A 21,771-nucleotide genomic window follows, 5' to 3' on the forward strand; every position below is an offset into this window, starting at 1 on the left:
CCACCTTCAATTCTAACGACACACAATATGGTTGCCTGACCCTTCTGGTGGGCTTCCCATAATGTTTTTCCTCCTTCTCCTCCTACACTTTCCCCTAAACATCTCCCTCCATATGACTTGCTGGAACCCCTTCTATTACTGTATTTGGAAAAAAAAAAAGTATAATATTTTCAAATAAATCACCATGTTCAACCAGAAAAAAAGGGAGGAGGGGTGTTTGTCCAGAGGACTCTCCACACACCACTGTCCCTGGCAATTACCCCCAGGACCCAGAGTGAGACTCAGAGGGTATGGGGAGGTGGGCACTTTAACACTTTATCCTTTGGACCAGAGATTCTCAAACATTACCATGAAGACACCTCATCTGGGGAAATCTCATGAAAATTAAGAAACTCTATATCCATACTGCTTGGATCTTTTACAGTAAGAGTGTATTCTCAAAATCCTTGAGTTTTAAGAAAAGGTACCAATCTTAGCTATCATGATTATTCATTAATCATGGAGACTATAAATAAACTTGGCATCAAGTTACAGTGAGTGTTGAGGGCACAGACCTGGTTGGAATTCCAGCTCCAGTGCTCACTAGCTGGGTGAACTGACTCTCTGCCAATTTCTTCATCTGTAAAATGGGGACAACAGGGCCCCCTACCTTTTACAGTTATTGTGAGGTTTAAAAAGAGAGAATATGAGAATGCATAAGCCCTCATCAATGCAAAGCAGCAGTTACTCTGAATTTGATCACTGGGGATCCTGCAGTTCTGCTTTCACCACGGAAGGGAGATGGGATGAGAGGGGTGGCTGTGTCCTTCTCCTGCCTGCTCCAGCATCCACTCAGCTGCTGTCCTCTGCAGGTAAAGGGCCAGGGCCAGGAACAATATGAAGACGAATGCTGTCCTCTCCTGGCTGGTTCTACTTGAGCAGAGGGCTGGCGGGCACAGTGTACCCTCTAGCTTTAATTCTGAGAGCTCAACTCTGCTCCTTGTGCCTGGGCAGGCAAAACAGTCTCTTGGCCCTCCTTCTTCACCAAGGTGTCACCAGGCTAACTTTGTACACTGGGGACAACAGATACAGAACCCAGAGCCTAATCCCTCTGTAAGACCCATGGAAATGTCTAAGACCTAGGAAAAAAAAAAATGTATTGGTTCCAAAATTGAGGGGAAAAAATCTGTGCCATCAAAACCAACAATTTATTTCAAATGCAACATTTATAAATGTCATTAAAAATTAGGGACTTCCTAAGACTCTGAGCTCCCAATGCAGGCGGCCAAGGTTCAATCCTTGGTCAATGAATGGGATCCCACGCGCCGAAAACAAGAGCTCACCTGCCACAACTAAAGATCCTGCATGCTACGACAAAGATCGCAGATCCCTTGTGCTTCAACTAAGGCCTGGGGCAGCCAGATAAATGAACAAAATTAGTACATTTAATATATTTTTAATAATTATTTTTAGAAGTCATTAAAAATCGTATATAATGTGAGATCCTTTTACTGATTCATGTTGGAGTGGAGGAAACGAAAAAACCATTCCTAGAGTCTAAGACAGTCTTAAAACGTCTGAAAGGTGAGCTTGCTTATGGTCAGAGACAAGAAGAGGAAGGCAGGAAAACACCTGCCATTTATTTAGCACCTACTGACGGCCGGTTGCTGTGCCAAGCCCTCTGCCTATGTAGCCTCACAGCAAAATTATGAAATATGTTCTATTATCATACCCATTTTACAGATGAGAAAACTGAGCTAGTTAGTGGCAGACCTATGATTCATACTGTACCTGAAAAGAAATGACCACAGTGCACTTTGCCACTAGCTAGCCATGTGACCTTAGATATTAAAAAAAAAAAGGTCTTAAACTTTTACAGCACATTGCAGTGTAAGTGCATGAGCTCACCTGATTTAATCTCTCCTCCTATAGTGTTATCTTTATTTTACAGATAGTGAAATAGAGACTCAAGGTCACGTAGATATTAAAAGGTACTACCTAGGTTTTCTGGCTTAAGGCAGTGGATTATTTTTGAAAGGACATGCATGAAATTTGAAATCAAAGAAATCTTGTTTTGAATCCTGGCTACACATTCAATGGCAACTTGAACAAGAGATTTCCTCAGCTGAGCCTCAGTGTCCCCATTTCTGTAAAATGGGGATAACGATACTAGTAGAAAAGGGGTGGATGGCCATGGAGTGGACAAACCAGACTGAGTGCTTAATCTCTGGGCTGCTCTGCCCCTTGGACCTCAGGTTTTCTTCTCTTCTGGAGCCTCTTTTTTCTGAAACATTAAGATTTGTGTTTTGCACAAAGGTTATCTGTTTTATCAGTTTCAACTGCCTATGATTCCGTGACTTATCTGTTATGCATACAACCCACCATAAAGCAATATCGGTCCCAATTTCAGTCCTTTGTGGGGATTTTTTTGTTTTGTTTTGTTTTGTTTTTCTGCTTTGGTTTGGTTTTACAGTAGGTCCTTGTTAGTTATCTATTTTACTTCTTATTTTTATTATTATATATATATTTTTGGCTCCACCACACTAGATCTTAGTTCCTTGACCAGGGATCGAATTCATGACCCCTGCATTGGAAGCACAGAGCCTTAACCACTTGACTGCTAGGGAAGTCCGTGATTTTCTGTTTTAAAAACAGCAGTGTATATATGTCAATCCCAAACTCTCAATCTATCCCCCCTCCCCATTCCCCTGGTAACCATAAATCCGCTCTCTGTGAGTTTGTTCTTGTTTTGTAAATAAGTTCATTTGGACTTTTTTTTTTTTTTTTTTAAGATTTGCATACAAGCTATCGGAGAAGGCAATGGCAACCCACTCCAGTATTCTTGCCTGGAGAATCCCAGGAACAGAGGAGCCTGGCGGGCTATAGTCCATGGGATCGCAAAGAGTCAGACACAACTGAGTGACTAAATAACAATAATAAGCTATCATTTTTGATGCTAAGCAATGATCCCAAACACTTCAATTATAACTCCTCCTCTGTAAACCACTGCCCTCTAAAACACAAAGGGTTAACTTGTTAAAACTGACCCCTTGTGTTAGCTGGTAAATCTGCCTGGAGGAAGGGATAGGCTACCCACTCCAGTATTCTTGGGCTTCCGTTGTGGCTCAGCTGGTAAAGAATCCGCCTGCAATGCAGGATTTGATCCTGGGTTTGATCCCTGGGTTGGGAAGATCCCCTGGAGAAGGGAAAGGCTACCCACTCCAGTATTCTGGCCTGGAGAATTCCATGGAGTATACAGTCCATGGGGTTGCAAAGAGTGAGACACGACTGAGCGCCTTTCACTTCACTTCACTTCACTTGTGTTAGCTGTGTGGCTCGCCATCGCCTCACAGCAGCTCCAAGAGGCAGGCTCGTCATTCTTCAAGGAAATGTTTGCCTCCCACACTGGCTCCCACAGAAAGAACTTGTGGGCTTGTCTGCAGTTAGAGGTTGAGGGATAAATGCTGTGTAGCCTCCGGTTTGTGTGGGAGGAGATGAATCCAGCAAGTTGGTGCCCCACCCAAGTTCTTGGCTAAGGATGGTGCAGGTAGAAACTCCACGGCCTTATGCAAAGCAAGGGTGATGGCTATCTGATTGGGTGTCTCGGAAGTCTGCACTTCAGGAAGAGACTCAGATTCTGAAAAAACTGACAGGTGCTATGGAATTCTTTTTAAATTTAACTCCAGTTTTAGATTATAGATGTATACAGTCCAGAAAAGTTTGAAGAAAAGAGGGGGAAAAAAGTAGTACCCACAATCCCAAGAGGACCCATCCAAGTGTATGGTGGATAAGGTGGCTGAGTACGAACTTGGTCTTGCCACTTCCCAGCTGTGGGATCTTGGGGAGTTTTGTGTTCCCTCTGGGTCTCATTTCCTCATCCACAAAATGGATGTAATGGTAATAGTACCTACTTCACAGGACTATGTAAAGAATCTCCCTGCAGTGCGGGAGACCTGGGTTTGATCCCTGGGTCGGGAAGATCCCCTGGAGAAGGAAATGGCAACCCACTCCAGTATTCTTGCCTGGAGAATGCCATGGACACAGGCGCCTGGCAGACTACAGTCTGTGGGGTTACAAGAGTTGGACACAACTTAGCAACTAAACCACCACTACAGGGACTATAAAAATCAGAGGAGACGCGCACGCGTGCCTGCGTGCAAGCCCCGCCCGGGAACTGCGGCGGACGCTGCCGCGGCACGCCGGTGCTGCGTGCTTGGATGCGTTTGCCGGGCGTCTGAGGGGGCCGCGGCAGGGTAGCCTCGCGCAGCCATGAAGTTAAATTTTAAAAAAAAATAAAAATCAGAGGAGGTGTTTTCACTTCATTTTTCAAATGGTTTTAAAAGGACAATATATGTCAAGCACAAAGCATACGCACAGTATATAGTAAGTACTCAGAAAATAAATGTTAGTTCTTCTTGACTATTTTCCTTTGTTTGCATGTTTTTATATACTTTTTCTTTTTTTTGGCTGCACCTCCCAGCTTGCGGGATCCTAGTTCCCTCACCAGGTATTGAACCCGAGCAGTGAAAGCGTGGAGTTCTAACCACCAAACAGCCCATGAATTCCCTCACTTGGTGTTCTTAAAATTGTCTGCAAGTTTACACATGAGCTGGCACCAGCCGCTGGCCCCACCCCCGTGATCTCCCAACATCCACATTCCCCTGCCCCGCCATCCCCCATTCTCTGAGCTCCAGCCACCCTGGCCTCAGGCTTTAGCTCGCACACATGGCCTGTGCATCCAGCTCAGGGCCTGTGAACTTTTCGTCCTCTGCTGCTGGAATGTTCTTCTGGATATCCACATAGCTCTCTCCCGTGCTGCCTTAGGTCTCTAGTCAAATGTCACTTTATTTGACAGTTCTTCTCTGCTACCCCTTAAGTAGTCTTTCTCCCCCATCCTCTCTACTCCTTTATTCTGCTTTGTTATTCTCCATAACCCTCGTTATTTCCTGGAATATGTATTTCTTTGTCTATGTGTCTTTTAGTCTGTTTCTCCTGAGGTGAAGGGAGGCTTCTCCAGCACTGGAATTTTGTTTCTTTTCTGCCACATCCCTGGTTCCAAGAATAGTGCATGATTCATTTTTTGGTTCAAAATAATTTTTTAATCCCCAGGACATTTTAGTTCTTATGTCTTGTTTTTGTTTTGAAGAACTATAAATTCAAGCTTAGGAAAGCTTGCCTTTGTCTTAACAAAACAACAAAGCGTTTGTATCATTTGCTAATCTAATGTCCTTTTAAGAGAGAAATGGGAGTAATCTGGCAAGGATAAAATTTATACCATGTATGATGCAGATCCATGTAGTGTGTGCGTGCACATTGTTGACAGAATTATAATCTGCTGGTGGCATTTGCAGAAAAGAAACCCTTGCAGATTTCTGAGGTTGTGGATTATTCGCAAAGTCATGTCTGACTCTTTGCAACCCCATGGTCTACAGCCACCAAGCTCCTCTGTCCATGGGATTCTCCAGGCAAGAATATTGGAGTAGGTTGCCATTCCCTTCTCCAGATGCAGATTTCTAAACAACAGTGAACTCTGTTAGGAAATTCCAAAATGTGTTACAGATCAAAAAGGGAATGAGGTTAGTAAAATGCTTCAACAGAGTTCCAATAAATACTAGATTTGAGAGCTACTCGACCAATATTTGTTGAATGAATTCATGAGTCTGCCTGCTACCTTCTACCTCTATCAGCTGGCTGGCTCTTAGATACCGACAGCTCTGAACAATGTCCATATTTCTCCTGTGGCCAGCCATCACCTCCACTTAACAATCTTAGGCTCAAACAGCACACCCTCTGCCCACTAACTCTCTCACCCAGCCTCCCCAGCTGAGCTCCCTGTCTTGCTATTCTTAGCAACATTTTCAGCTTTCCCTGAGCAGCTTCCAGCAGCCCTGGACTCGGAGTTCACAGCGATCCCAGGCATCCTCAGTGCCTACCTGGTACAGCCCTGGCGACTCCCCAGGAGGCCAGGAAAATCAGCACCTCTGGCAGCCTCATCCTACGGTTTCGCCTGATGGGAGCCGTCGGGTTCTCCCTGAGCTTTTGTTCGAGCCACAGGCTTCCTAGCTAGGTGTGGATGGCTGCGTGTCAGAGCAGAACTTCCCGTCCAGTCACCGGCTGTTCCCAGACACTCGGGGCATCTGGCTCCTCTGGCTTTTCTTCCTTTGCCCAGGGGAGTGTGAGCAGGGTTTGCCCCGGGAGTTGCACTTGCCAGGCCTTTGACCTCTCACGTAAGAAGCAGCACCAGTCCTGCCAGTTCCTCAGAGCGTGTCGGTCGGTCCAGTCAGCAACTGGATTCCCCAGGAAACTCACTCAGCCGCAGTCACCAACCAGCAAATATCCTCTTTCAGAGTTTTCACGCTGCCCCACCCCAGGAGAACAAACAGACAATGTCCAGCCTTTGCCATCAAAGGAACTTAAGTGCTTGTTGGAGATTGAGCTGCTTGACCACAAATGAACCCAGACCAAGAGTCTCATTCTTGCCGGAAACCCTGTCCTGGGGAGATGGAGGGACCCAAGGCCACCACTCTGCCCTCTAGAGGAAGAAGCAGGCCACTGGACTGCAGTTCTGGGTGGCAGGTGGCTTGACAAGCCCAGAGGAGGGAGCTCACCCTCTGAGGAAACTGAGAGGGCTTCTGGGAGGAGGTAACATGGCTTCGTCTCTTCTTTGATTGTGAAAATTTGCCAACATAAACAGAAGTAGAGAGAACAATGTAAGGAGCCCCAGTACCCATCCTCCTGCAAGAGCAATTATGAACTCAGAGCCAATCTTACTTCATCTTTACCCCCACCCCAACCCCAAAGGATTATTTTTAAATTCCAGAGATCATATCATTTTGCCCATAAACACTTTAGTATACATCTCTAAAAGATAAGAACTTTTTTTTTTTTTTTTAGAACTTTTTAAAAACAGCATAGAGGATCTAAAAACAGTAGTGTTACTGACCCTCCTCCTTGGACTCATTTTTCTTTTTTTAAATTTATTTATTTTAACCCAAGGATAATTTCTTTACAAATTGTGGTGGGTTTTGCCGTACATTAGTATGAATCGGCCACAGGCATACACGTGTCCCCTCCTTCCTGAACCCCGCTCCCACCTTCCTCCCTTGTTCATTGTTCAGTCACTGAGCCATGTCTGATTCTTTGCGACTCCGTGGAGTAAAAGCACGCCAGGCTTGCCAGGCTTCACTGTCCTTCACTATCTCACAGTTTGCTCAGTTTTAGCATCAGTCCTTCCAATGAATATTCAGGGTTGATTTCCTTTAGGATGGACTGGTTGGATCTCCTTGCCATCCAAGGGGCTCTCAAGAGTCTTCTTCAGCACCACAATTTGAAAGAATCAATTCTTTGGCACTCAGCCCTCTTTATGGTTCAACTCTCACATCCGTACATGACTACCGGAAATACTATAGATTTGACCATATGGACCTTTGTCGGTAACGTGATGTCTCTGCTTTTTAATACACTGTCTAGGTCTGTCATAGCTTTTCCTCCAAGGAGCATGTGTCTTTTAATTTAATAGAAATTGATAAGGGACCAGACGAGAGATTCAAGCAAGGCTTTACTTGTGCTGCATCACAACAGAATGAAAACAAGACACCAGTGCCCTGGCTCTCTCTCCCAGGAGGGTGGGCTGGTTCTTTAAGTGGGATGAAGATAGGAGCAGATGGTTGGACTGGAGGGGTAGCTTAGACGGTCTCCCCACCCCTTGGTGGTGCTGTGTGCAGGGGTCCTACACAGTACCCAGCTTTTGCTCCCAGCACCTCATAAGTCTGTGGCCTTTTTGTATCTTATTTTCATAATTTGCCCAACTGCTCCTGCTTGCAGTTATTTTTAGCTGCTTATAGTTTCTTTGTATTCTGTTGCTCAAGGAGGCATTTACCCAGGTGAAAGTGCAGGCACTCCAGTAGAGGGTCCCAGGTTCCAGCCTATCTCAGGAGTAATTCCTAGTAACCATACCACCAGGGAGATACTTGGTCAGTGTTTAAACTTTCCTGATTTTCTCATAGTATTTTTTAAAATTTAATTAAAATTTTTGTTTAACTTATGGAAAAACTGGAACAAACTTTTTGGCTAACCAAATACAATTGATTTGCTCAAATCAAGATCCAAATCAGGCCCACACGTTGCATGCAGTTTATCTGTCTCTTTAAGTCTCTCTTAATTTTAGACTTTTCCCCCTCCCCGCTTTTTTCTTTTCCCTTCTTAAGGAACTAGGTCATTTTTCTTGTGAAATTTCCCACATTCTGGAGTGTTTGGCTGATTGCCTCTTGGTGGTGTCATTTAAGTTGTTCTTCTGTTCTCCATACTGCCTATAAACTGGTAGTTAGATCTGAAGTTTTGATGACAGTTAGCTTTGAATTTTTTGGCAAGATGACATCTCATGTGGTCTTGTGTCCCACCTGTTGCATTGCAGAGAAAAGGCGCATACTTGTATGGTTGTCCCACCAGCTTAATCCTAATGTGCAGGCGTGCCTGCGTGCTCAGTTGCTCAGTCAGTCTGACTCTTTGGGCTTTCCAGGTGGCTCTAGTGGTAAAGAACCCGCTTGCCAATGCAAGAGATGTAACAGATGTGGGTTTGATCCCTGAGCCGGGAAGATCCCATGGAAGAGGGCACTGCAACCCACTTCAGTATTCTTGCTGGGATAATCCCATAGACAGAGGACCTGGGTTGCTGCAGCCCATAGGGTCACAAAGAGTTAGAGACAACTGAAGCGACTTAGCACACATGCGCGTCTGACTCTGAGACCCTGTGGACTGTGCCACACCGGGCTCCTCTGTACATGGGAATGGGTTGCCATTTCCTCCTCCAGAGGATCTTCCCAACCCAGGGATGGAAGGATGGAACCTGTATCCCTTGTGTCTCCTGCATTGGCAGGTGGGTTCTTTTTTTTTTTTTTTTTTAACCTTATTGAGAATATTTATTACAACTGCATAAAACCTATGGGCCAATTCTTCTCAACTTGATATTTTTATGATATTGAATTTTTCTGCCCATGAGTGCAATCTATTTCTTTATGTATTTATATCTTCAATGTTTTCCTTCTTTTAATTGAGTATTATTGGTTTACCATGTTGTGTTAGTTTTAGGTATATGGCACAGTGATTAAGTTATGCATACATATATTCTTTTTAGATTCTCTTCCCTTATAGCTTATCACAAAATATTGAGTATGGTTCCCTGAACTATGCAGGAGGTCCTTGTTGATTATCTATTTTATATATAGCAGTGTGTTTATGTTAATCGGAACTCTTAATTTAGCCCTTCCCTGCCCTTTCCTCTTTGGTAACCTAAGTTTGTTTTCTAGGTATGTGAGTCTGTTTCTGTTTTGTTAACTAGTTCATTTGTATCTTTTTTTTAAAGGGTCCATATATAAGCTATATCATACTTGTCTGTCTCTGTCTGACTTACTTCACTTAGTATGATAACTTCTAGGCCCATCCGTGTTGCTGCAAATGGCATTATTTCATTCTTTTTTATGGCTGAGTAGTATTCCATTGTGGGGTGTCTGTGTGTGTGTGTGTGACATCTTTCTCCATCTATCTGTCAGTGAACATGTAGGTTGCTTCCATTTCTTGTCTATTGTAAATAGTGCTGCAATGAACCCAGGGAACTCTTTAAAATTGCGACTATGTTTGAGAAAAACAAGAATAAGCTCCTTTCCCTTCTGTTTAATGTGACTAGACCATCAAAGCACTAAGCACTTAGGGTAAAGAAGAGCTGAAAGGGTGAGGCAATGGGCAATAAGGACAAAGCATCATGATTAAGAGCTGGGCTCAGGAGTCACATGGAGTTGGGTTCAATCTGGTTTCTCTTTATACTAGCTCTGCAACCTCAGGCTGATTACTGAGCCTCACATGGAATATCCAGGCACATCAGTACATCACTAGCAGGTCACAGGAGCAAGGAGATATTCATACATAGGTCAGTCAGGCAGGCTGGGCTTGACCAGAGACCTCTGAAGCATGATTAAGCATCTTGGTTTTACTGAGACTGGAGGGGTTTCCAAGACAAGAGACCTTTAGTTTTAAAAATGGGAAATTCTTGTGACATCCCTGGCAGTCCAGTGGCTAAGACTCCCTGCTCCCAATGTAGGGTACACGGGTTTCATCCCTGGTTGGGGAACTAAGATCCCACATGCTGTGCAGCCAAAAAAACGGAAAAGTCCTGGACAAACTGGGATGAGTGCCCCTTTAGCTTCTGCACCTCTGGTGCCTGCCAGCCTTAAGTGTTTAGTCCAGCACACCACACAGGCCCCATTTTCTTCATATGTCTATGACATAAAAGCAGGTTGGGAAGCTCAGTTTCCTCATCTGTAAAATGGGGACAACATTTTGACAGTGCTTACCTCACTTGGTTGTTGTGAAGACGAAGTGACTAAAGCAGGATATTTGACCCTGCCTTCCCAATCCAGAGGCACACCCAGGTCCTATGTCTTTCCCAATCTAATGCCTTTTGGAGTGCCAAGGCATCTAAAAAAAACTATCCACAATGTATTTGTCAGCATAACAAATGTAAAGTACAGCAACATGCTCTGTTAAACTGGAAAAATAAATGTTAACTCCTAACTTGAAGAGAAAAATGCTTCCACTCATGAGTGACTACTAAGAAGGCTCTAACAGCAGGGTCCCTCTGCATCCTTCTCCATACAAAGGAGGAGAACTGAGTCTGTGTCTTAGGAAAAGAAAAAAGTCAGACTGGATGAGGTGGAACATGCTCCTGCTTCCAGAACACCAGACGGCTTTAAGAAGCATTAGCAGTGCAAGTATGTCTAAGGAACCAACCTCTAATTGGCCAAGGTGTGACAACTGCAGCATTAATAACAACATAATTATTTTCCTATTGTTATTGTCACAATTATTGGAGCAAGTTGCATCTGTGAAAGGCCATGAGTTCATGTTGTTGTTTAGTCGTTAAGTCATGTCCAACTTTACAACCCCATGGACTGCAGCACGCTAAGCTTCCCTTCACTATCTTCCGGAGTTTGTTCAAAATCATATCCATTGAGTCACTGATGCCATCCAACCATCTCATCCTCTGTATCCCCCTTCTCCTCCTGCCCTTGGTCTCTCCCAGCATCAGGGTCTTTTGCAATGAGTCAGCTCTTCCCATCAGGTGGCCAAAGTATTGGAGCTCCAGCTTCAGCATCAGTCCTTCTAATGAATACTCAGGGTTGATTTTCTTTAAGATTGACTAGTTTGATCTCCTTGCAGTTGAAGGGACTCTCAAAAGTCTTCTCAAGCACCAAAATTTGAAAGAATCCGTTCTTCGGCATTCAGCCTTCCTTATGGTCCAACTCTCACATCCATACATGACTAATGGAAAAACCATAGCTTTGATTATATGGACCTTTGTAGGCAAAGTGATGTTTCTGCTTTTTAATATGCTGTCTAGATTTGTTACATCTTTCCTTCCAAGGAGTGTCTTTTAATTTCATGGCTGCAGTCACTGTCTGCAGTGATTTTGGAGCCCAAGAAAAGAAAATCTATCAGTTTCCACTTTTCCTCCTTCTATTTGCTGTGAAGTGATGGAATTAGATGCCACGATCTTAGTTTTTTGAATGTTGAATTTTTAAGCCAGCTTTTTCACTCTCGTCTTTCATCCTTATCAAGAGGCTCTTTAGTTCCTCTTTCCAAATAGAAAAAGTTAGTTAAAACACACAAGAATGGTGACTAGTACAAGATATGTTTAATTTTTTTATTTCCATAAGAAAAATTAGCACATGTATACTTTGCTTCTTTTATTAACTGAATTCCTATTTATAAAATATACATATATACTGTTCCCACTTGGGTATAAAAGCAATTCACTGACCTGTGAGGAGTCAAATAGTCCCAAACAATGGGAATTTTGTGAAGAACAAGATAGGCTGACAGGCTGGATTGCTCACACACAATAATCAAGAAGGGGCTCCAAGAGCTAATTAGCCAACCTGAGTCCTGCTAACCCCAAGGACTCTATTCCTCCTCCTCTAGGAAGTGAAGATCTCAGGTGACCCTATGAATATCACAAAATAATATATCAGTAGGAATAAATGAACTTGTTAAAATCCCCATCAATGTATCAAACAGGACATGTGTGAATGTGTTCACTCAGCGGTGTCCAACTCTTTGCAATCCTATGGACTGTAGCCTGCCAGACTCCTCTGTCCGTGGGATTTTCCAGGGAAAAATACTGGGGTGGGTTGCCATTTCCTTCCTCAGCGGATGTTCCCAACCCAGGGATTGAACCCACGTCTCCTGCAACTCCTGCTTTAGGCAGGTAGATTCTTTACCACTGAGCCACCTGGGAAGCCCATGAGACAGGACAGCAGTTTATATAATGCCACCCAAGTGAGACTGAAGGCTCATGATTTTAAGGGACAATATCACATTACAAACAATGAAAACCTAAGAGAAAGGTATGATTTTAAAACTCTTATAGACATTATAAAAAGGGAGCTCAGCTTGATCATCAGTGGCCTGATGACAATCCCCTTGGATCACACAAGCAGATCTTAAGACTGACCAAGAATCAGTTGATTGAAGACCCAGATCTAATTACCTCAACTGAACTAAGATGACATTTCTCTTTCTTTCCAGTCTGATCGGATTTTTGAAAGCCCAGAAAGGAATATGAATAATATTACAGAAACCATAGGACGATAACAAAAGAAAGCAATGGTCCAAGAAAGCAGGGGGCAAGAAGCTCCAGATTTTGTGGGGCCCATGGCTGAAACAATTTGTGTGGCCCTACTTAAGAAAAAAAATGCATAGTAAGGTATTAAAGAGGCATACAGACAAAAGAAGGGCCTTGGAAGAGGCTATGCAAGCAAAGAGCACTGAAATTTAAACTTCATTTCTTTCAGTTATCATTTTTGTTTCTGATCTCCTCTTGAAGATGTTTGAAGAATTCATAAGCATCAGCCAAACCAGCACTTTAATTACAGTTTAAAATTTTAAGGAGGATTTCCCTGGTGGCAGGGTAGATAAGAATTTGCCTGCCAAGGCAGGTGACACAGGTTTGATCCCTGGTCCAGGAAGATTTCTCATGCCTTGGACTACTGAGCCAACTCTCTAGAGCCTGAGAGCCGCACTACTGAAGCCTGTGTGCCCTAGAGCCTGTGCTCTTAACAAGAGAAGCCATCGCAATCAGAAGCCAATGCACCCTGATGAAGAGTAGCCCCTGGCTCACCACAGCTAGAGAAAGCCCGTGTGCAGCAACGAAGAACCAGTGCCATCAAAAATAAATCAATAAATAAATTCTTAAAAAGGATCCTGCAAGCTGAGTGGCACAGCCCACCAAAAAAACTATTTAAAAAATTTAAGAATAATTAATTAAGTTTGTAAAAGATGATGCTGTGAAAGTGCTGCACTCAATATGTCAGCAAATGTGGAAAACTCAGCAGTGGCCACAGGACTGGAAAAGGGCAGTTTTCATTCCAATCCCAAAGAAAGGCAATGCCAAAGGATGCTCAAACTACTGCACAATTGCACTCATCTCACGCGCTAGTAAAGTAATGCTCAAAATTCTCCAAGCCAGGCTTCAACAATATGTGAACCGTGAACTTCCAGATGTTCAAGCTGGTTTTAGAAAAGTCAGAGGAACCAGAGATCAAATTGCCAACATCCACTGGATCATCGAAAAAGCAAGAGAGTTCCAGAAAAACATCTATTTCTGTTTTATTGACTATGCCAAAGCCTTTGACTGTGTGGATCACAATAAACTGTGAAAAATTCTTCACGAGATGGGAATACCAGACCACCTGACCTGCCTCTTGAGAAACCTGTATGCAGGTCAGGAAGCAACAGTTAGAACTGGACATGGAAGAACAGACTGGTTCCAAATAGGGAAAGGAGTACATCAAGGCTGTATATTGTCACCCTGCTTATTTAACTTATAAGCAGGGTGTGTGTGTCTGTGTGTGTGTGTGTGTGTGTGTGTTAGTTGCTCAGTCATGTCTGACTCTTTGCGACCCCACAGACTGTAACCTGCCAGGCTTCACTGTCCATGGAATTCTCCAGGCAAGAATACTGGAGTGGATTGCCATTCCCTTCTCCATATATGCAGGGTGAAAAGAAAGTGAAGTCGCTCAGTTGTGTCCGACTCTTTGCGACCCCATGGACTGTAGCCTACCAGGCTCCTCCATCCATAGGAATTTCCAGGCAAGATTACTGGAGTGGGTTGCCATTTCCTTCTCCAGGGGATCTTCCCAACCCAGGGGTCGAACCCAGGTCTCCCACATTGCAGGCAGACACTTTACCCTCTAAGCCATGCTGGGCTGGACAAAACACAAACTGGAATCAAGATTGCCAGGAGAAATATCAATAACCTCAGATATGCAGATGACACCATCCTTATGGCAGAAAGTGAAGAACTAAAGAGCCTCTTGATGAAAGTGAAAGAGGAGAATGAAAAAGTTGGCTTGAAGCTCAACATTCAGAAAACTAAGACCATGGCATCCGGTCCCATCACTTCATGGAAAATAGATGGAAAAACAGTGGAAACAGCATCAGCCTTTATTTTTTTGGGCTCCGAAATCACTGCAGATGGTGACTGCAGCCATGAAATTAAAAGACGCTTACTCCTTGGAAGGAAAGTTATGACCAACCTAGACAGCATATTAAAAAGCAGAGACATTACTTTGCCAACAAAGGTCCATCTAGTCAAGGCTATGGTTTTTCCAGTAGTCATGTATGGATGTGAGAGTTGGAGTATAAAGAAAGCTGAGTGCAGAAGAATTGATGTTTTTGAACTGTGGTGTTGGAGAAGACTCTTGAGAGTCCCTTGGACTGCAACCGGTCCATGCTAGAGGAAGTGGGTCCTGAATATTCTTTGGAAGGACTGATGTTGAAGCTGAAACTCCAATACTTTGGCCACCTGATGCGAAGAGCTGACTCATTTGAAAAGACCCTGATGCTGGGAAAGATTGAAGGCAGGAGGAGAAGGAGATGATGGAGGATGAGATGGTTGGATGGCATCACTGACTCAATGGACATGAGTTTGAGCAAACTCCAGGAGTTGGTGATGGACTGGGAGGCCTGGCGTGCTGCAGTCCATGGGGTCACAAAGAGTCAGACATGACTTAGAGACTGAACTGAACTGAAACAATGTTTAAATACCAAAAAATTGACTTCAAGGTTTATCACCTATAAAACTTTGATAAATTGAGCATTAAACAAATAATTCTAAGTGTTCTTCTTCACTTATAAAAGCCTCTTTAATATGAAAATGAAACCGTTAGTGTCATTTCCAGGGCTCCGAAGAGCTCTGGTACCACAGTCCTCTATGTCTCAACACAGGAAGGAATTCTGCAAGAGGCAAAGTGATAGACAAGAAGTGATTTGTTAGACTAGGACGCTTGTAAGTTTCACAAGGGCTTCTCTGGTGGCTTAGACAGTAAAGAATCTGTCTGCAATGTGGGGACCTGGGTTTGATCTCTGGGTTGGGAAGATCTCCTGGAGAAGGGAAAGGCTACCCACTCCAGTGTTTTTGCCTGGTGAATCCCCATGAACAGAGAAGCAGGCAGACAAGTGTTGCACTGCCCAGAGTACTCAGTGGGTTACATTTTTATAATCAAAGGAAGAGAGGGAAAGGGGAAAAGATCTTTGTCTTTCTTAAATAGATGTCAGGTTTCCTTCATCGGTTTCTCCCGCAAGTAAGGTAGGGAAGTTTTCTTGTCACTATATGGTCAGGCCAAGACTGTCATAACATTTTGGAATAATATTTTCAGGTCTCAGTACAATGAAGGTCTTTCATTTTGAAAATTCACCTTTCCATAAATGATTGTTTTTTTGTGGGCACAGGGCATATTTTGGGAGTCATTAACTTGATGACACCACTGGGCAGGTTGTAGGCCTTATTCTCTACTATTGTTTTATTGTTTGGGGGGCATTGTGCAAAGAACACGTCTTTGGGGCCAAAGGGCATGTTTTGCAGGTTATTAACTTACTGAACTTACCGGGCAGGATATAGGTCTCATGCTACCATTGTTGTATTGTTTTGGGGCATGTCTAGTGCTTCTGTTGCATGGTTTTGTCACTAAGCAAAGTTAGCTTGATTTTGTTAAGCCAGCCAATCTGGTTTTGATGCTAAGCAACTTGTTTGCTTCATGAGTCAAGCAAGCCCACATTGTTTCAGAACATTTTCATTACTTTCTTGAGTGATCATTAGTCTTATTGTGGTCTCCCAACCCCCCTAAAGTTCCCTATCTACAATTCCCTAATGGGGTTTCTAAGCTACTTGATTATCCTATGCTATTCCTGCTTATTTATGCAGAGTACATCATGCAAAATGCTGGACTGGATGAAGCACTAGCGGGAATCAAGATTGCCAGGAGAAATATCATTAATCTCAGATATGCAGATGACACCACCTTTATGGAAGAAAGCAAAGAGTAACTAAAGAGACTCTTGATGAAGGTGAAAGAGGAGAGTGAAAAAGCTGGCTTAAAACTCAACATTAAAAAATAAAAGATCATGGCATCCAGTCTCATCACTTCATGGCAAATAGATGGGGAAACAACAGAAACTTTTTATTTCCTTGGGCTCCAAAATTACTGAAGATTGTGACTGGAGTCATGAAATTAAAAGACACTCACTCCTTGGAAGGAAAGCTGTAACAAATCCAGACAGCATATTAAAAATCAAGACATCGCTTTGCTAACAAAAAGGTCCATATAGTCAAAGCTATGGTTTTTGCAGTAGTCATGTATGGATGTGAGAATTGGACCATAAAGAACGCTGAGTGCCAAAGAATTGATGCTTTCAAATTGTGGTGCTGGAGAAGACTTTTGAGAGTCCCTTGGACTGCAAGGAGATCAAAACAGTAATCCTAAAGGAAATCAACTCTGAATATTCATTAGAAGGACTGATGCTGAAGCTGAAGCTCCAATACTTTGGCCACCTGATGCGAAGAGCCAACTCTAGAAAAGACCCTGATGCTGGAAAAAACTGAAGGCAGGAGGAGAAGGGGACAACAGGGGACAAGATGGTTGATGGCATCACTGACTCAATGGACATGAGTTTGAGCAAACTCCAGGAGATGCTTGAAGGACAGGTAAGCCTGGTGTGCTGCAGTCCATGAGGTCTCAAAGAGTCAGACATGGCTGAGTGACTGAACGACAACAATCCCTATCAAAAAGAATTCTATCAATATCAACCAATTCATAATGACAATTACTAGTAGAAACAATCAGTACGATATAAAACTGAAAATGACTACTCCATCCAGTAAAATTATCTTAGAAAAAAAGAATCATATTTTGCATATAACATTGAAAACTACCAGGAATCCCCTTAATCAAATTGTATTCGATAGAAATCAGCACCCATGAAACTATAGTGGCAGATGTGAAAAAAAATTAAAATTTTGTATGGATCAAATTTAAAAGATGAATTTAACCCTCATTGTAAAGTTTACCCAGGAAAGAACTGATTCACAGTGATTTCTGCAAAATTGAAAATAGAAAAAAATTAGAAATGGCTAAATCTCACCGTACAAAAAACTGAACAGGAAATCAAGTCTAAATGAAAGTTCATTGATGTTGAGACAGTTCTTATCAAAATATGTTTATTTATGATGTGGAGGAAAAATGAACTTGGAGGTTAAAATGGCAGGTCAAAAACTTTGGGAGATAATGCATATGAAGCATTTAGTAGAGATAATGCACATAGCTGGCATGTGGTATATACTCAAGAAATACTAGGGTTGATTAATTTTTTTTAATTGTGGTAAAATAGAAACAACATAAAACTTGCCATTTTCTTTTTTTTCTGGGCCTGCGGGCCGCGTGTGCCCACCGGGGGGCGGGCGGGTCGGGAGACACGCTGGGGAGGGGGTGGGCTGACGCCCCTGCCCCAGGCCGCGAGGAGAGGCCGGGCAAGGCCAGGCAAGGCTCCCACTCTTTTCTCCACTCCCTCCTGGAAAACCAAAACTTGCCATTTTCAAGTATGGTTCAGTGGCATTAGCTACATTCCTGTTATTGTGCAACCATCACCACTATCCATCTCCAGAACTTCTCAGTCTTCCCAAATGGCAACCATACCCATTAAATGATAACTTCCCATTTCTCTCTCTCTCCAGCCCCTGATAACTGCCATTTACTTAGGGGTTCATGTCCCTGTGAATTTGATTACTCTATGTACATCATTTAAGTGGAATCATACATTTGTCTTTTGTGACTGGCTTATTTCCTAATGTCTTTTATGAAAGACATGATGCCATTTTTGTCATTAGCATAGTCTCCTACGTTCATTCATACTGTAGCACGCATGTATCAGAGTTTTCTTCAAGACTAAATAATATTCCATTGTATATTCATACCACATTTTGTTTATCAATTCATCTGTCAATAGAGACTTGGTTTGCTTCCACTTTTGACTTTTGTGAATAATGTTGGCTATGAACACTGGTGTAGAATTATCTCTTTGAGTCCCTAATTTCAGTTCTTTGGGGTATACACCCAGAAATGGAACTGCCAGATCAACGAGGGATTGGACCTGTGCCCTCTGCACTGGAAGGGTGGAGTCTTAACCCCTGCACAACCAGGGAGGGCCCACTAGATCGTTTTTAAACTGTAGTTTTTCCTTTTCTCAATCTGGCTGTGGATTTCCCTGATAGCAGTCTACCTAGACAGGGAAATGAAAGACTTCTCAGAAATCCCTTCCATGTGACAGGAAGACTTCAACTTGATAAAACAAAACCTTGACAGATGAATTCACTGCCCACCATGCACAAACAGAAAGTAAATACTAATCATTTTATCAATAATTGAGAACTGAGCCCTCTGCTCAATTTATCAGATCACCAAGCTCTTGAAAAGAGGTGCAAAAATCTTAGTTTGACGTTTTGCATTCTTATATTTAAAACAGTAATATTCCATTTTATTTATTTAATTATTTCGATTGCTCTGGGTTTTTGTTGCTGCCCATGGGCTTTCTCTAGTTGTCACAAACAAGGACCCTTCGTTGTGGTGCATGGGCTTCTTGTTGCGGGGATTTCTCGTTGCTGAGCACAGGTTCTAGGCTCCTGGGCTTCAGCAGTTGCAGCACACAGGCTCAGTAGTTGTGGCGCACGACTCAGTTGCTCCACAGCATGTGGAATCTTCACGGGCCGGGGATCAAATTCACATTCCCCAGCATTGGCAGGTGGATTCTTATCCACTGTATGACCAGAGAAGTCCATCATTTTATTTATTTTAAAAAATATGATCTTAGGTTTCCCTGGTGGCTCAGTGGTTAAGTATCTGCCTGCCAATGCAGGGGACCCGGGGTTCAATCCCCAGTGTGGGAAGATCCCATATGCCTTGGAGTAACTAAACTCGTAAGCCACAGCTACTGAGTCTGTGCTATAGAGCCCAAGAGCTGCAACTACTGAAGTTTGCTCGTGCTATGGCCTGCACTTTGCAACAAGAGAAGCCACCTCAATGAGAAGCCCGTGCTCTGCAACGAAAGCAAAGCCCTCGCAGCAGTGAAGACCCAGCACAGCCAAATATAAATAAAGAAAAGAAAAAAATTTTAAGTATGATCTTCTCAGCTAAATTTATAACTAGGTGCACCCCAAATGAGGGTGACTACCCCAAATGAACCCACATCTTAACTTTTCCAAATACTCTTATTTGCAAACATGTTATTCTACATATCATAAATATGTTCTTCCTTGTTACACTGTAAGTTTCAGTCACCTGAAGCTTAACCTAATAATGTTATCTTGGTATGACTTTTGTTCTTGGTTGTATCTTGTGTATTTCTCAGCAGTGATTTTGAGGCTAATGGAATTTACATAGGAAAGAAATGGCACACAAGCAACATCTGGCCCACAGATACCTTTTCTTTGACCTAGGTAGCATTTTGCAATTTTTAAATTACTTACAAACACTCGAAATTTGCAAATATTTACATAAAGTCACAGGCTTCTGGCACCTACTAAAAAAACTTAAATGACCTGGCAATGCTGAGCCCTGAGTCTTTGTTGCTGCGTACAGGCTTTCTCTAGTTGCAGTGCAGGGGCTTTTCGGAGGGCTTCTCTTGTTGTGGAGCACGGGCTCTAAGCAACTGAGCTTCAGTATTTCAAGCGCACGGGCTCAGTAGTTGCGGCTCTCCGGCTCTAGAGCACAGGCTCGGTAGTTGTAGTGCACAGGTGTAGATGTTCTGGAGCATGTGGAATCTTCTCAGACCAGGGATCCAACCGGTGTCCCCTGCATTGGCAGGTGGATTCCCAACCACTGGACCACCAGGGAAGTCCCACTGAGCCCATATTCTTTATGTCAGTCAATATTTATCATTATGCTTGTGTGGTTGTTTTGGTTACTGAAAAGAAAAAGTTTTTAAAATTCCACTCTATTATCCAATCTATTATGTTTACAGTTTTCCTGCCTGATCCCCTTATCCAACTGAGTTTGTGTCCCAATTCTAGGATGTCCAGGAAGGTATACTAACTACTTTGGTTGATGGAATCAGACGTCCTGGACTTGAATGTAGACTCCCACAACTGAGTTTCAGTTTTTCATCTGTAAAGCGAGGACAACAGCAATATTATGTTTAAGACAGTCCCAGCAGTTTTATCAAAAGGAAATACAATGGCCCAGAAGCCCAGGGACTATGACTATCTTATTTACCACTGAATACCAGCGGCCAGCACAGAGCTTGGAAGGTCAATGCTGCTGCTGCTGCTGCTACGTCGCTTCAGTCGTGTCCGACTCTGTGTGACCCCATAGACGGCGGCCCACCAGGCTCCTCTGTCCCTGGGATTCTCCAGGCAAGAATACTGGAGTGGGTTGCCATTTCCTTCTTCGTGGAAAGTCAATAAATATTTTTAAATAACTGGGGGCGGGGGGCAGGGGAGGAGGGAGGAGGAGTCCCAACAACGTAGTAGTACTTAAGGCAGAGGACTGCCACTCTCTTTGGTAGGGACAAAACCACGTTATACGGAGCACTTGAAGCAGCCGAGGACACTGAGCTGAATTAGATCAGGGTCAGGAAAGACTGGTTGGGGGGATGTCATTCTCATATTTTTTGCCATTCTGGGAAAGTGTAACTTTCTCACAGCCTCACTGGGGAAAGTAAGGACGAGGAGATAGCAATAAGAAATGAACTTGGCTCTTTATGGAAAGGTCTTCCCTGGCAGCTCTGGTAAAGGATCCGCCTGCAATGCAGGAGACCCCGGTTCGACTCCTGGGTTGGGAAGATCCCCTGGAGAAGGGAAAGAATACCGACTCCAGTAATCTGGCCTTGAGAATGCCATGGACAGAGGAGCCTGGCAGGCTACGGTCCATGGGGCCGTAGAGTCGGACACGACTGAGCTACTAACAGTTTATGGAAAAGGATACGCAGCCCTACTAGGTACCGTGAAACTAGTACTGTGACTTTCCCGGATGCGCAAATAAAGCGCGATCACCAGACGGAGACGCAGAAGCAAGAATTGTACCATAACGCTTTAGATTGGGGATTCTTTTGATTAGTGAGAGTTTGGCGGGAGAGGAGGAGGCCGTACAAAGGAAGTGATGTAAGGTGTCACTCACTTGACGCGGGTGGGATTACACGGTCTGAGATCGTGAAGTATCAAGACGTATCATCTTGATTGGTAATTTCCTTGACACATCGTCCTATCTCAGTGGTTCTCAGCCTTACTTTCGCTTGCGCAGTTTATTTTGCCCTTTTCAATGATGGCCGCCGGGGCTTCTGGCCCTCACGGGATCAGAGTGCGAGTTTTCAGGAGCTTGGCCCGAGAAGACAGGAAAAGGCGTAGATTCGTGAGCATTGATTGGCTGAAGCTCGAAGCATTCTTGTTGCTGATTGGCTCTGTCCTTCGCGGGA

At 43.5% G+C, this 21,771-nt stretch overlaps 1 protein-coding gene across 2 annotated transcripts in view; it reads right to left on the reverse strand.

Annotated features, from left to right (window-relative positions):
- Window positions 1-7,079, reverse strand: part of SMPDL3B (sphingomyelin phosphodiesterase acid like 3B) — a 32,739-nt gene extending 25,660 nt beyond the window's left edge. The window contains exon 1 of one of the 2 annotated variants that reach the window (XM_015460330.3): window positions 5,913-7,079. In XM_015460330.3, the coding sequence (XP_015315816.1) occupies window positions 5,913-5,973 (61 nt within the window). In that variant the 5' untranslated portion in view covers window positions 5,974-7,079. The remainder of the gene's footprint in view (window positions 1-5,912) is intronic. The other variant, NM_001100379.1, reaches the window with a different exon arrangement.
- Window positions 7,080-21,771: the final 14,692 nt, after the last annotated feature.

The sequence above is a fragment of the Bos taurus genome, chromosome 2 (genome assembly GCF_002263795.3).
Source record: "Bos taurus isolate L1 Dominette 01449 registration number 42190680 breed Hereford chromosome 2, ARS-UCD2.0, whole genome shotgun sequence".
Classification (NCBI taxonomy): Eukaryota; Metazoa; Chordata; class Mammalia; order Artiodactyla; family Bovidae; genus Bos; species Bos taurus.